Source organism: Anabrus simplex, chromosome 7, assembly GCF_040414725.1.
Source record: "Anabrus simplex isolate iqAnaSimp1 chromosome 7, ASM4041472v1, whole genome shotgun sequence".
NCBI lineage: Eukaryota > Metazoa > Arthropoda > Insecta > Orthoptera > Tettigoniidae > Anabrus > Anabrus simplex.
In genome coordinates this window covers 49,845,678-49,862,459 of record NC_090271.1, presented here as the reverse complement: position 1 = coordinate 49,862,459, position 16,782 = coordinate 49,845,678, and the positions used below count along the sequence as shown (strand labels likewise).

General features: G+C 38.6%; 1 protein-coding gene across 1 annotated transcript in view; it reads left to right on the top strand.

Moving 5' to 3' along the window:
• Positions 1-8,118: 8,118 nt before the first annotated feature.
• Positions 8,119-16,782, top strand: part of LOC137501507 (zinc finger protein 813-like) — a 126,372-nt gene continuing 117,708 nt past the window's right edge. Inside the window, exon 1 of the mRNA XM_068228565.1 lies at positions 8,119-9,981. Within this exon, the coding sequence (XP_068084666.1) occupies positions 9,107-9,981 (875 nt within the window). The 5' untranslated portion in view covers positions 8,119-9,106. The remainder of the gene's footprint in view (positions 9,982-16,782) is intronic.

The window sequence follows — 16,782 nt, the reverse complement described above, 5'->3', positions numbered from 1 at the left end:
TCGTAAACTTAATGCATGCACTTCGTTATCACTGCCGGAATTCTCCTTAAAGTTGAGTACGCAACACATCAGTACCATTACGTACAACGGTATTAACAATTGGCACCATTAAACGAATTAAAACTCTTCTAATTTCAGCGTTACATGGCCAAACTCATTGCTGTGTTATTACTGAAAAGGTTCAAGCTTGCCTCCCGATTTTGACGTCACAGTATATTCCCAGAACAGTTGTGAGGCCTTATATATCTAGGAGGTGTTGGTGGAAGCCATGTATTGCATATCTTGTTATGACATGTCTTTGCTCTTGAAGGTGATTGGTCCAGTTTCGATCGATCATGGCGTCATTTCCGTAGAATTCGGGGTCTATTTCCGCGCGTTTCTTAAGAAGTTTTTTCTGAAGCTCTTGGAATGGGCCGGTAGATGGCAGTGGTAGATTGAGTCGTAGATCCTCAATAAGTTTCCCGTGCCAGTACATAAACAAGTCTGGAGGGTGCCAGTTTGCCTACTCCTAGGGCCTTCTTCAGGAACCTTGATTTGACCCTTTCTATCCTCAACAAGTCACCGATTGTCAGGTTATCCCATATTATTTCGATTCCATATGAGACAATTGGGGTTATTGCGGTCTTAAATAAAGTCATCGCTGTGTTAAGGGATAGCATAGATATATTCTTGATGTTGTGGATGGCTCTGATTGCTGCTGTCGTTCTGTCTATGACGTGGCTGTTGAAGGATGTCATGCTCGTTTGGAACATGATGCCCACGTATTTGAATTTCTTGACTATTTGTAGTGGTTTATTATTTAATGATATGGCGTCGTCCTTGGCCGCCTTGCCACCTTTTCTGAAGACCATCTGCACTGTCTTTTCCTGATTAATTTCAAATTTGTTATCTGAAGGCCAAGCTTCTAACTTCATCACTGTCGACTGTAGTTCTGCCTTTGAGCTCGATCCCAGAGCCATGTCATCAGCGTACATTATTAGAGTAGTCTCAGGGGAGTCCGTCATTATTTGTGTGATATCTGCCGTTGCTACGTTGAATAGTAGCGGACTTAGTGGGTCTCCTTGGGGTACCCCGTTTGTTTGAATTACTTTCCCGGATGAGGATGCTCCATCTTCAATTTGGATTAGCTTGTAGTCTAGTATGGTCTCAACGATTCTCACGAGCTTGTTGTCACCAATCATTTGTTTCAATTTTCCTATCAGGATATCTCTGTCGATAAGATCAAAAGCCTTCTTATAGTCGACAAAGACGACGTAGTACTTCCCTTTTGGATGCCTCAGTGCCTCTTCAATTTTTTCTTTCAGGCATGCTGCGGCTTGTAACGTGCTTTTTCCTTTGCGGAAGCCTAGTTGGCATTCTGGTATGAATGGGTCTATTTCGTTGTTCAGGCGATTCGCTACAATAGTTGCAAATGCTTTGTATAAGTTGCTTTCTAGTGCTATACCTCTATATGAGTCGGGGTTGTCAGTTTCTCCTTTCCCTTTGTACAAAATCTTCAGCGTTGCCGTTCTCCAAACTGCCGGTATTTTGCCTAAATTTAGACATTTGTTGAATAGTTCTGTCCAGAGTTGTAGTAAATGGTCTTGAGTACTTTTTAAGTGTTCTGTATATATATTGTCCGGTCCTGCTGACTTCCCTTTTTTTCCTTTGCTGATTACCATCTGTACTTCCCCTGTGGTTAGTCTAATTTCGTGTTCTGGATCGATAGGGTGGTTTGCGGTTTCACCTTTTGCTCTGCTGTCCCTGTTTAGAAGCGCTGAGAAGTGTTTTTCCCATGTTTCCATTGGTATTTCCCTCGCTCTACACTCTTGCTTTTTCTGGAGGGCCCGAAATGGGTCTGTTTCTGCTTCGACTGCAAGCTTCTTGGCTTCTGCTTCCAGGTATTCAGCTCGCTTCTCTTTTAGAAGTTTTCTGTAATTTCTTCTTTTGATGGCATATGCTTCCAAGTAATCAGCGGTCTTCATTTTTGTGGCTTAAGCTTAAGTGCATCTTTAGAAAAGAATTATATATAAAAAATGATTTTTATATTTCACTAACTGTGAACAAATATATAGCAAACGAATTATTGAGTTGTTTGGGGCATAACCAGCCTATATAAGATATAGTCAGTAACCATTTGGTGAGTGAACTCAACGCCATTGTTGTTCGGTGCTAACAAAGAGTATATTTACATAATAGACAAAGAGAACGAATCAAAGAAACATGACTGGGAAAGGCAACAACAATGCCCCTTGCGGCACATGCGGCAAACAAGTAACAGATAGCGATGCCGGTGTTTGTTGTATCGATAGTTGTAATAAATGGTTTCACAAAGATTGTGTCGGTATCAGCGCTGGAGACTATACTACTCTCCAGAAACCTAGTTGCACATTGTTATGGCTTTGTAAACCGTGTAAAAGAGAACTAGAATATCTCAAAAGAAGCAGAAGCGAACTCAAAGATATCAGAAGAGAAATGCAAACATTACAGGAAACAATCTTAGCCGGAGTCAGAGAGGAAATGAGGAAATTCGTCGAAAACCTCACCTGCAAAGACAATCAAATCAACAAAGAGCAGACATCAAAGACACCTCCAGAGGTAGAATCAAACCAAACTCCACAGACCCCACCAGAAAAACAGAAAACGGACTCCTCTAAAGATCGTACAACTTCAGATATACCGATCCAAAATAAGAACTCAACTACTAGACCCGGAAAAGCCTCAAAAAAGAACCCACCTACGGACAACTTGACTGGACAGGAAGAAAATTCCAAAGAAAAGTGCGTGGATGGAACAGCACAAGTCCGGAACTATAGACCTCAGCTTGCTCGGATACTGACTTTGGAGACAAGGAGAAAACGAGTGATCTAAATGAATCTACCCTACCAACACCGACCGAAGACGCAGGACCCGATGAAAAAACACCCTGGAACACAGTGGTGAAGAAATCGAAACAGCATCGTAGGACCATCATCGGGACGAAACAAAGCAACGAAGAACTACAACCGGCAGCCAAAACAGCATGGCTATATGTGGGAAAGATAAAAGAAGGAACCACAGAAGATAACATCAAAAACTATTTATTAAGAAGTGGCATTACAGAGATAAAAGCCTGTGAAATGCTTAATACAGTTGGGCCCATGAAAGCCTGCAAATTGGGAATTCCTTTTGAATTTCTACAAACAACAGAAAACCTGATTTCTGGCCTAAAGGTATTGTAGTTAGAAGATTTTCTTTTCGAGGCCAAAGACGCAACATTGGAGTGTCCCTCGAATAATAAAATAATCAAGATTCTTCTCTGGAACATCGAAGGACTAAAAAACGCCTTACTATTAATACCCCCAAAGACAATGGAACATTTCGATGTCATCATAGCTACGGAAACTTTTCTTTTAGAACCAACAGACCTACCAAAATTCTATGGATACCACACATTTGCAACGCCAACAGGAGGTAGACCGGCTGGAGGAGTCTCATGCTTCCTCAAACCAACTGTCGGAAGAGTACATGAAATCCAGAGAAGTGAAAACACAATCATAGTTAAAACCACTGACCTAAGATTAATAGGAATATATATCGCACCAGATAATTCAATAGAAGATGTAGTAGAATCAGTACTTAATGCAATAGGGAAAGTAAATACTGCGGAAGAAGTGATAATCGCGGGTGACCTCAACTGCAGGATAGACAAGCCGAACGTAAAGATTACCTAAATCCATCAGTTAAACATCAACATTGGTACATTCGCGCTGAAACTCGATATTGAGATCACCTCTCGAAGATATATCGACCTAGCTCTTGTACAATCACCATCGACAACTTGATATCAAATGATATACCGGTACATATAACTACAATTTAAGAAAAGAAATTTGTGAAACTTAACTTAATCCATCTGCGTTTCTGGACTGGGATGGCTGCTTCCTGGTTCTCCTAGGACGTTCATCTCCGGGTTATCGCTGCATCATGACCGGGCTGCGGCCACGATCCTCGGGTCCGTAGGAATGGTTGGCGGGTTACCGTCAGACTCTCGTCCCATCTTCAGTCTAGCCGGTCATCTCGTAGCTCTCGAAGACATGCATAAAACACATATTTGAAGACATCATTAGCTTGACAACCATGCTACTCGTATATCTTCCTTAAACTATACTTATGTTGAGCAGAGTAGGTTATGATGTGACAAACGTCAATATTTTAATTTGAATTATCTTAAGAGGTATCTTCAATGTTGCCGTGTCTTCACTAGATACATTAATTGATCGATTTTCGTCTTCAATAATAAATCTTTGATACTCTAGTTTACTCGGAACCTGCGCTCCACTATTTACTTCGTTTATTCCTTTTTTTTTTTTTTTTTTTTTTTTTGATACTCCGCTTGGGATTTCCGTTACCACTACGAAAAATATATTGTCATAACTTTATAATGCAATCTGGTTTTACAAAAATTTAGGAAGTATCCCTTTTAAATCTTCTGTTCTAGTTGCATATCAATTCATTCGTAAATCTCTTCCTGGTGACTTCATGCGATGTTCACCCGTTCCTATTGTTGTTTCTTCCAATTAAAAGTCACTGCATCAAATACAGTAGAGACGGCATTCATCTAAATCACGGCCATTTGGATTCCACATGTCTGCACCTTCCTCCAAGATATTCACGGCCTATCAAATTCTGCATATTACAAGTCGTATTTTCTGCCGCATGATTTCCGACACTTTATCGCTATTCACGGCAAAACGACGATTTTAATATCGCGATTCTAAATGACCAGGGCAATGAAATGGTACAATACACAGCATTATTTGTTAAGTAGCTGGGGTTATATTTCCTCCTAGTGAATTTAGATGGTTTGTGATGTTTTCTTGGGGTTAACTTGATTTTAATCTTTGAAATATAATGATCAGAATCAATGTCCACCCCACGAAGGACTTCGACATTATAAATTTCTGTATGGTATTTTTTATCCATTACCACGTGGTCTATCTGAAACTCACCCAGTTTAACATTAGGGCATTTCCAGGTCATTAATTTGTGTGGTTTTCTCTTGAATCTTGTGGTTTCAAGAATAAGGGCACGGTCTGTGCAAAGCTCAATTAATCTTTGACCTTTTCTATTTGTCAATTTGTGTGCTGGCCATTTACCTACCACTGTGCGATATTTTCTCTCTTGCCCAATTTTCACGTTGAAGTCTTCAAGCATAATTTTAACATGGTTGTTAGGGATATTTGAAATCAAAACATTCAAAACATTTCAGTGTCCTCTTTATTTGTCCTGTTTTTTTCATTTGTTGGAGCATGGACATTAATCAGTGTATATATTTTGTTCTCTACTCTAATTGTTAAGGTTGCGGTTCTTGATGAGTTCGATGAGAAGTCCTCCACTGAATCTAATAGGCTATTCTCCCATCACTGAGAGAACCGAACCCGATGTAAGCAAAGAAAAATGTGTATCCTTATGTATCCATCCGCGGTTTAAATGCTGATTGGAGAATCACTAGGCTACTCCCGGACACATGGCAGGAACCACGTGGGCAGTCTTGAAACTGTCGTTACTTCGCTTGATTGAGGCGATTACATCAGGATGAGCTCTACATTGACTGTTGCCGGATACCACTGAGGTCAACATGTAGTTGACACGCAGTTGTGATGCGGATTACGGCACAAATTATACTCACTGTCTGCAAGAAATAAACAACAATGAATGATTAATGCCATCTCGATATTTAAAATATCAGAAAAGAAAGGTAGATTTGAATTTATGGCCGAAACGTAAATACGTAATAAATCAAACATAACAGCGCATATGAGTAAAACTTCACAAACTTAATATTCTAATCAAATAACATTCTAGCGAGGATCTTATAGCAGAGAAAAGGCAATATTAAAACAATAAAATGTACAGTACTTTACCTAATCAGAATATGATAAAGGACAAATGCCTTCCATGTCGGCGCTTCTTCGATTTCCCAGGTTTTCTTACCAATCCTCGGTGCAGTCGTTTGCTGCGCGCGGTTATAATGCTCCACTCCGAAACACAAGTGAACTCGGATTTCAGCTTCGCAAATCCTTTAAAACTAAAGTCAGGTATTTCTTACAAAATTTATGAAACACATTCAATGCAATTGCCTTCTCGCCACTTTTCAAAGGTTTCTCTTAGTGATGCTTAACGAACTCAACTCGGTGATACGCATTGCACAAGAACAAGTAATGTCTCTCTCACTCACTCACTCACTGTATCTGCTTGCTTCCCAAGCTCACAGCTTAACAAAATGGCGGGTCAAGCATGAGCGCATGCATCCCTGGTGTTCTTCAATTTGAAATGCTTGTTTATATTAAATAACATTGAATACAAATAGTTTTTTGTACATTTCTCTGACTTAAATTATTTGAGGAATTATATTTTGGACATTTTGCATCTAGGATAGCATTAGCCATGATGTGGCTAACGAACTAGTTTCATGTCTCCGCGTAGGTGTCCCGCGGCAGAACTAACCAATAAACGTTAACCCAAGCACGTGCTTATATTTACATCACGACTGGTTCTCTGGGTGAAATCTGTATAGTATGAACCAGGAATCCCATTCCCAATTGGGGAACATTTTTCATTACTCTCTTTCCTGGAGGTCCTTTGTAAAGATGATATCCCCCAGATTCAAATGGGTCCTGATCTGTGTTCCGAAGTTCTTGTAGGGCTGTGATTAGAATTCTGTGTTGACCCATGACATCAGTTAAGTGTTTCAACTTCCTAACTTGCATTATTGAATTGATGTTTAATGTTGCAAAGAAAGAGAATTTTCCTGGTTTACTGAATTTAAGTCTGTGTCTGTATCCGTGGTTCGTCTGTTGGGCTTTCAGGCGCTCCGACTCACCATGATCTTCTATGTAACACCCCACCGTATCCGAATGGTGTCTTTGCTCGGGTCTAGAATGTTGGATGTCCAAGCTGGTGGATTCTTTCATTAGAAGACTCTCCATGATAAGTTGATTGTCTGATCATTGATCAATGTTCTGACCGTGGTCAGGAGTTACAATCCCAGATGTGATCTGGGAAGGTAATTCATCCTTGTTGTTCAGGACTGGGAGTAGGCATTTCCTCCATACCCCTCAAACGTTATGGTTTTCCCACCAATACTAGGGTGGCTGATTGCAGTGGTTTCCCACTGGGCGGTGGGGTCGCCACATCCCTGCGCCATATTTACATGTTTTAAATTTATTTGCTTAATTTGTATCTTGATAATGTGTAACTAGTCTTCTAATATCGGGATGAAACGTTAGTATTAAGAATGTAATTGTATTTCTCTTATGGCAATATTTTGATTGATATATTATAAAGGTGGATTCCGTTCAAACTTTCACTTCATACGAGAATTCATTGTCAATATGGGCTCTAAATAGGAAATTTCTTTCATGCAATGAAGAGTCGGTATGGAAAACGATTGATTGTATTCAGTATAAACACCGGAGTGTATAAATATGGATAACGGAAAAACTAGTGCCCTGATTTGCTTGTAATAAGGTATGAAACAATGAAAAGGTTCTCGTAATTGAAGGATATTACACAGATTAATATAGGAATTTCCCAGGGGCTTTAAAAAACTGTTCTTACAACAGGGTTATTGCTATAGCGGACTTCTGACTGTACTACAGCAGCCGTGGTTGGCTAAGGACGGATGAATGTATGAACCTGACATCTCAATTTTGCGTTAAACGCCTGCACTCCAAATTCCTCTTCTGTCTTGAATCATCTCTAGCAAGCTTATGACATCCTTTTCGTAGGTTCTTAATGTCACATTTTCTAACGCTAAGTGCAGGTTCTACTTTAATGCAAATTACGTTAAATTGAATATAAAATTGAATAATTCTTGGGACAAAAATTTTGTCTGTTAAATACAGGTTTATGCAAAATCGTGGTTATACTTGTACTACTTTTTGTTGCATTACGAAGGTTTCCAGTTTATATGTGGTACTATTACATATAAAATCACTGTTTTTTTTTTTTTTTTTTAATCTGTATTTACAAGTTTCCTTGTTATACAGGATCTGTGATGTAAAGGTTTTACTGTGTTATTAAATTGATCTCTTCAATTATCATAATTAAAGGAATGGATGTAAAACTGCAGCTGCTCATTAATCAGCACCGTGTGAGAACTTCTTCCCTCCCTAACTACTTGTTTGGACCTCACTGTATAGATTGAGATAGATACGTTCCTTCTGAAAATAGCTTTGTATTGGTGTATATTTGTTATAACTGTTTGAATGAGGTTACATTTTTTACTTATTTTGAAACGTCCCTATGAATATAACTCACATAAGCACATCACAAAGCAATGTCTTCGTTACTGGTTTTACAAGAAAGAAATGAGCACCTGTGATGAGTAAGCTCATCATGTCTGTAAATTGTGATGAAGGAGCTAGCATATCCTGTACTCTGGAGTCGTTCATGTGAGGTTGTCGTGTAACATGCTAATCTTTTTGACTTATTTTTGTTCTTTCATGGACTGTCTCTCTCTTTTTAAGAGGATAGTATATGCCATTGGTTGAGCTGTGATCGAGGTAAGTCTTTGTTTATGAATGTTTCTCTTTTATCTGCAGAATGGACTACTGAGGAGCCTCAGCATCCAAGGTCTGTAAAGTAATGAGTGTATTTACTTTGAGTTGTCAATAATGATACATCTCACCATCATTATCTGTTCATTTTTCCTGATAAGCTTCTCAAGCCTGTTTCAACAAAACATTATTAGAGCTTTGACACACCATATATATTTTCTTTGTTCTAATAGCATCTTTCTATTTCCTTCTAGTATTTTGCCTTTCTCGATAAATAATTCCTGTTGGACTATTGTTTAAATAGTTAGAAGCTCTGATATAAAAAGCTATGCGAGTTAATTTCTCATCAGTCTCCTCATGAATTCCACATAACTTGTCATTTTCCTCTTGTGTTTCCTTCTAACAGTAGTTATCTGTAATAAATAACTTTTAACTGACATTTTTAATAGTGTTTGCTAAGTGTGTTCCTTATTACAGGTATTAAGAAGGCAAGAATTCTGTTTGCTTCAAATAAGGTACAGAGGAGATCCACTAAGCTGCATACACATCAAGAATGTGAGCCAGTGACTTATCGTGAAGATAATATGAAAGAAGCTTGCAACTCTTCTACTTTACTTGAATCTACTTCTCAGGCTGTCGAGGTGCCTTTATTAGCCACTTCTTTCAGTACTCCACAATATTTGGATGAGTCATTTAATTCCAGTGATTCCCACCGTGAAGTTCTTGTAAGCATTGATACAGTTTCTTCAGATGGTTCAAGAGATATACCATATGATCAATTAAAAACAGCATTGCCTGATATTAAAAGTCTGACCAAAAGCAATTCAAATACAGACGGTGATAATTTTTTATCTAGTAGTTCTGTACCAGTTATATTTATTAATGATGTCAGTATCTCAGAAGACTTATTTGAAGACTCATCACAGTTAGTCGTTAACAAGAGAATAGTTTCTTTAGAAAAGTGTGAGATTGATTCCATTGTAAATGAACAAGCTAAATGTACTAATATTCCTTCAACTGTCTTATCAAGTCTTGATGTAACTCCAAATCACCCTAATAACTACACTTCTTATTCTTCAAACATTGGGGAAAATGACCCAGGCAGCATGGAAGAGGACAAGCACAATGTAGTGCCATCAGATAAATTCAAGGTTACCAATTCATGCCAAATTTCAAATCAAACAGTAATGAACCAAATGCTATCAAATATTCGTTCAGAGGTCAAAATTGAAGATCGATTCAACTCATGTGGGACAATCTTCTCAAACCATGATCCTCTTGACTCCAATAATGTGGAGTTAAGCACTTCTGGTCCTGATGATGTGCAGTTAAATGATAATTTAAAAACCATTGAATTAATATATTCGACGAACTCTGTGAAGCAGGATACAAATGTGTCTTCAGACATTAAACCTTCTGAAATGGAACAGGGCATTGTATCAGGAGGTAGAAAAAGAAGGTAATGAAGAAATTTCAAGTCTAGTTATGACCATTGCTGGTTCAACCAGGATGAAACATGGCTTGTAGTAGATGTTATAGATAAAGGTAAAGTTTAATATTAAACATAAGGGAGTTTTAAGAATTCCTATTCAAAATTTAACTTTTAAAATCTAAAACAAAGTAAACCAAACAAAGTAGGGATGGGACTTCCCTCTCGAGAATCTTGAGGCTGTCAGCCAAAATGTCTTAGAATCTGGAGCCTTCTCGAGTCAAACTGAATAATTTTGTGCACTCTGAGAATATTTGCAAATTACAGCTTGCTGTAAATACTTCTCTCTCCAAGTGTAGGGTTTCAGCTGTTTTATGGGATCATATTTTTGGTTAATTTGATGTAACACATGGAGAACATCTTTTTAGAATTCCTTACACTTTAGGTACCACATATTGAATATTCTTTGTTAATTATTAACATCTGCTAATTTCCAATAAGAAATGAAATCGAACAAAACACAATTTAGGAACTGTTCAAAATCAAATGCAATAATATTTGCAATTAAATTAAAAATTAGTCTTATTATTCCTTTGAACCATGCTTTCTCATAAGCTTTTTATTTAAAAAAAATTAATCATACTGTAAAATTAGAACTACTTATTCACACAAAAGGAATGAGTAAGAATAAAATAATTATATTGGTTTTATATCCCACTGACTACTTCTGGAACAACGTAGCTGTGTCTTGAAATAGTGTATTGTTGGTTTTGAAACTACTACACCAAGAACAAGTATTACTTTGCACTTTATTTTCTGGGACTTTTGTGAAATGCTCCCAGGTCCATAATTTACTCTTGGTAGCCATTAGTGTGCCCCAAAAATATTACATTCAATAAATGACAAGTAGAAGGGTTTTTCCTATCGATCTTAAATTGAAGGCTCAGGCTCAGATGAAATGACAAATTATACTATCTGCCTTGTGTGTTGACTGGAGACATGTCTTCTCTGCAAGACATTGAGAAGTTCTTGAGCTTCTAAACGCTACAAGTATGCAATCTCATGAAATCCACATCTCTAGCGACACTGTCAAATATTTGCATGCTATATTTCTTTGGTTAGGAGATAGAAATAAAGATTCCTAATCTTCGCGTGGAATATACTTCTCTCATCTGTTAATTTTATACAAGTAGCTTGGGGGGAAGCATTATTTTTTTCTAATCCATGCTTTCAGAGATAACTACATTAAAATGTTGAAAAGAGAGACAGGATATTCCAGAAAGTGACTGATGTAATGTATACAAGGTGTGGTTAAAAAAAAAAAACTGGACTGGGGCTTCAAAATCTTTATTTAAAAAGAAAATTGCACATTGGAAATATTATTCCCTTCAATATAGTTTCCTTCCCAGTTCCGACACCGCTCCATGCAAATTTTCCGCTGTAGGCTCACTTCTGTCAGACTGTTCATCAGCTTTGTCACTTTTGCTTTTACTGCTTCTAGAGACTCGAACCAGATTTCTTTCAATGCATTCTTGATTTTGTTAAAAGTAGAAACTTCGTTATGTTCCGTAAATAGAACTGAACTGCTTTGGAACCACCTGAGTTAAGCCTGTTGAATACCACTGATTAAGAGAACAAGATTTATTCTTCCCACGGATAACACATTTTGCAGTTTCTTTGTAACAAAACTAAAGATACACCTTATGATCTATAACATTAGTCTTGTAGGTGCTTGTCATGTGTTTTATATTGTTTTTTGATTAGTTGTGATTAACTCAATTGATTCATTGGCTGATGATGACGCGCAATGAGCGTCGAAACTAGTACCAATCTTGTTTAAACGACATGATTCAACTCCCATCAATAAATTGTCATTGTATTCTCGATTTTGGGAAACAAAATATGTCACAGTGTGCCAGATCCGATGAGTACGTTGGATGCTCCAACATAAGGATCTTGTGCTTCTCCAGAAACTGTTTCACAGAAAGTGGATTGTGCGTCGATGCATTTTCTTGGTGCTGTATCCAGGAGTGATTCTTTCACATTTCAGGTCTTTTCCATCTGACCTGCTCATGGAGGGTTTCTAAAACATCCTTGTAGTAGACTTGGTTAACTGTCTGACCTTGTGGCACTCAATCAACGTGACTGATTCCCTGGATGTCAGAAAAAAAAAACATCATGGCCTTGAATTTGGATTTGCTTGTGCTTGCTTCCATCTGTCTGGGTGAAGAAGGACTCTTCCAATACATGGATTGGTAATCAAATTCTCAGGGAAGCTGGGGGTAGTCGGGACAGTTGTTCATTCTCATGTCCTTTTGCTCAGGAGTGAGGAGTTTTGGAACAACCTCTGAACACACATTTTTTCATACCAAGGTCATCATACAAAATCTGTTTGTTTCCTTGTCAAGATCAGTTAATTCTCCAATAGCTGAAATGCTCAAACGACTATCGTTCCTAACAATTTCACAAAATTTTGTGATTATTGGTCCATTCTTGATGTTCAAGGTCTGGGTAACTTCTCTTCCTTCTTTGAATGTTCTGAATCCGTGAAACACTTAAAGAGTATGGAATAAACACTGATCACCATAAACTTTGCTTAACAAATTGAAAGTTTCTGTAGTGTATTTTCCAAGGTTTACGAGGAATATCACATTTACACGCTATCGACTTTCACACTCAACATCTTTCCGACGGAACTGAGGTATACAAGTTTCTTAAAATGGCTGCTACAGTGAGACTGTTGGTTGTGTGTCAGTGTAAGTTGGCGGGTGAATAGAGGGGGAAACAGGTTACACTCGCCTGCCCGAGTCCTTGTTAACAAGACCACAGTGATTTGAAGAAAAATCAATCGTTTTTTTTGCCACGCCTCATATACAACTCAATAAGTACTCAAGCCGGTGGAGATGTTGGTCACCCAATGCCTAAATTGATTTTGTGAATTAATTTGGTAGGACACAATGGGGCATTGAAATTTGTTTGCTTCAACTTTTTCTGATCCTTTCCTATAAAGATCTTCTCAAGTGTTCTACAGTTTAAATTTAGATATCCTCCAAATCTCATCCACTTCTTGAAGTTACACCCTATAGTTATACATTGGTCGCTGCCAGTAATGTTGGTTGCATGTTACTGGGGTTTCAGGGATGGTAAATATTACATTCACCTATGAGTTGTGGCTCTTTAAGTGTGGTGGTATGTTTTTGTCAAGTAGTGATGATCCTAAATACAACCATGAAAATACATTAACCTGTGTTGAATTCAATGAATAGGATATATACTACAGGTGGTGCAAATTATTTGTTAGTATTCCATGGAATTACTAATGTCACATCCCGAACATTTATTTTAATTTTCATCGTTAATAACCAAAACATAAAATCCAGTTATTAGAAGAGGAGGCTTCTAGCACCTAGATCTTATAACCAATATATTAACACAATGCGGACCGGTCCCGAGAAAACTCGTGTTTGCCTAGCCGAGCGTTGCGGACCGGTCCCGAGTTATCTTGTGCTAGCAGCAGACCCAGCAGACTGAACTTTAGTGCTATCTTTTGAGATATATAGGAACTATTTGGAGGTCAAGGGTGATAGAACTCTTATGTATCGTTCTACACAATCGATAGTCGCATTTCTTTTCTAGTATTCTTCATATCATAGATTTTCTTTGCATTTTTTGACAACATTTACAAAGTTCGAAGAGCCATGCAAGATGGCAGCGCTCAGAGATCGCACGTGTTTAGACAAAGATGAAATTATATTATTCGCGAATTATGTGTTGACACAGGCTCCGAATGTCTAAGTGTTGCTGAATATTTAGAGTTCGATGATGAAATATCTTCTAATTGAAATGACCGAGCTCGATAGCTGCAGTCGTTTAAGTGCGGCCAGTATCCAGTATTCGGGAGATAGTAGGTTCGAATCCCACTGTCGGCAGCCCTGAAAATGGTTTTCCGTGGTTTCCCATTTTCACACCAGGCAAATGCTGGGGCTGTACCTTAATTAAGGCCACGGCTGCTTCCTTCCCACTCCTAGCCCTTTCCTGTCCCATCGTCGCCATAAGACCTATCTGTGTCGGTGCGACGTAAAGCAACTAGCAAAAAAAAAAAAAAAAAAAACTAATTGAAATGTTTCAAGTGATAACGAGGCTATAGCCGTATCTTCAAGGTGTGGAACTCTTGTAGCAGAGAACGAGTCTGATAATTGTGTTACGGGTGTAAATATTCTAAATATTGTAAATAATGTAGTGTTTTCTGACAACTGGGTTATGGACAACGGTGAACCTAGGCCAGAGAATTCTGAAGGCACTCCTGGTATAAAGGTATGGCCTAATGAATCTGGAAATATAGGACAAGCAGCAGGACTTATGTTTGGTGAGGAATTTTTTCAGTATGTAGCTGAACAGATATACTTATGCTACGAGCAGAATTCACATTCTCATAACGTATCCCCTAAAACACTAAAGTGGACTAATGTCACTAGCAGGGAAATTAAAAAATATTGCTCTTGTATATTGATAGGGCAGGTGAAGAAATCATGTCTGAAAGATTACTGGCCAACCGATCCCGTAATAAAAAACCCATATTTCCGAAAACTATGAGCTGAAATAGATTTCAAGAAATACCCTGCATTTCAACAACTATTCAGGAAGGCCGCTAGAAAAATGCACAGTAGTCCTTCAAAAGCTAGTGAAGTTCTGACAGTTTATTTGAATGCATGCACTCCAGCTTGGAGGTAGTTAAACCGCGAGGCCTCGCCGTGCGGTCTTTTCGACCGCACATTCATTTATTCACTTGTAATCTGCAACGAACTTACATCTCGTCTTGCTCTTGCTTCTCTTATCCTTCGCTGGAGAGTTGACAACGCTAGTGCAGTAACAGTTAATCTAAATTTGTTGTCCATTGTTACCGGGAGGAAGAAACCAAGAAGAAACTCTGACCTCGACGGAAGTTGCGGTCTTTTCCACCGTGCGCGAGGCCTTGCGTTTGGCGTTGTTCTTTTGTTTGTGTTCCGTAAAGATACGTTTGCGTAGCATTTTGGGTATTGAAAAAGAGGACCAACGTCACCAAACTGTAAATCAGACAGACAATGATCGCTGTTGCTTATTGTGACAGAAAGAAGAATCGGAAAACCAAAACTAAATGCGTTTCATGTTCACGTTTCATATGTAAAGAGCATACATGGCCATCATGTGTCCAGTGCGCGGAGAAAAGTGTTGAAATCATACAGGAGGAGGGGGATGATGACTAAATTCTTCAGCATTTGTGAGATCTGGCAAGGTCTGAACGGTTTTCCTGTATTGCACTCAGTGTTAAGTTCCGAGATTTGTTTTGAAGCAGCCAGTGGATTTTCATTCTTTAATGTTTATTACTGTTTGCATTTTACATTTCCAGAGTTCAATTTTTAAACATCGGTAGCCATAAGTTCTGATGGACAGATGTTCAAAGTAGTCAATTGAAATGAATATATCTTTATTTTGTGTCTTGTAGAATATTTTCTCAGCTGATTAGACATACATTTGTGTAATAAAGCTATGATATGACATTTCGGTGTATTGTGTTCGAAAAAATAATTTGTGCATTAAATAATGGCCTGTGCGAGTTCTGGCGAAAAAATATCAGTGCGAGTTCTCCTGGGTTAAGAAAGTGAGCGGGAACAGGGCTGTGCATGGGGTGAAGGACACCTGGTCCGCAGTGTGTTAGCATTTTTCCTCTGTCATCTGTGTTTCCTCTCCTCTGCTTCTTCCCTATAGGACGGACAGAAAGAGGAGGTTGGTTTCCAGACCCAAGCACTAATGTGTTCCTCTTCCAATATTTGAGTGTATGAATTTATGGTTTCCTAGTTGACCATTTCAGAGTCTGGACTGTAGGATCTGAGTTAATGTAGTAATTGTGGTTCAGGAGAGAAGTCGCTTCTGCTCCAGGCAATGCTGACACAGAACATGTTCTAACAATAGCTTTTTATCATTAATAATTTTTGGGGTCGACATTTTTCCGTGTCGGACAAGTGTGTGGTACTGGTTGTTAGAGAGACACTCTTGCTGTGCTCTCGCATGCGTGCACCCATCCAGAATGTAACTATGACCAGCGTGCTTTCACCGTCCCTTGGGTGGGAGTTCTCTCACAACTCCCATGCAATGTACAGTCACCCTTCCACCAAAATGGCTGTCATTCTTGCTTAACTGTTGTAGGTCATGCATTGCAATTATCTCGTAAGACTTAATCATTTTGAAAAGTTGCACCCACCTTGGTTTTTCCACTTATTTCCAGTGCGTCACAATGAGACTACTTATCATTTGGAGAGCCAGTGCCATTAGGTATAGTTGTGGAGGTATCTGTGGTGGTGCAATTTGGAGTCCTAGTAAACTGGATATGTGTCTGTTCTCTTGGTTTAGTCTGATTTTTCCTGATTGCTGCCTTAAAAAAATGCGGGATATTAAGGATGTGTACATCTTCGTTAAGTTACTGTTATAAGACACCCTTGTACAAGGAGCCATCGCTTTTATACCCAACAGAAAAATTCTGAAAATGTATTCTTCTAGACTAATAAGACATGAGTCTTGACGCCTAGGTATAGAAATTAGATAGATTTGTGTGGCTCAGGCAGCAGCTCATCGGCCTCTTGCTGCTGGATTACGTTGTTCAAATCCTGGCTACTCCATGAGAGATTTGTGCTGGACAAACTGCAATAGTGAATGCATCCCTCCAGTAGGGTTGTGTCGGAAAGGGCATCTGTCCATAAAACTGGGCCAAAACAACACGAGGTACCTCCTCCAAGACAATGGGATAAAGAAGATAAAATCTAAGAAATACTGTAATCTTATTCAAACTTATTTTGC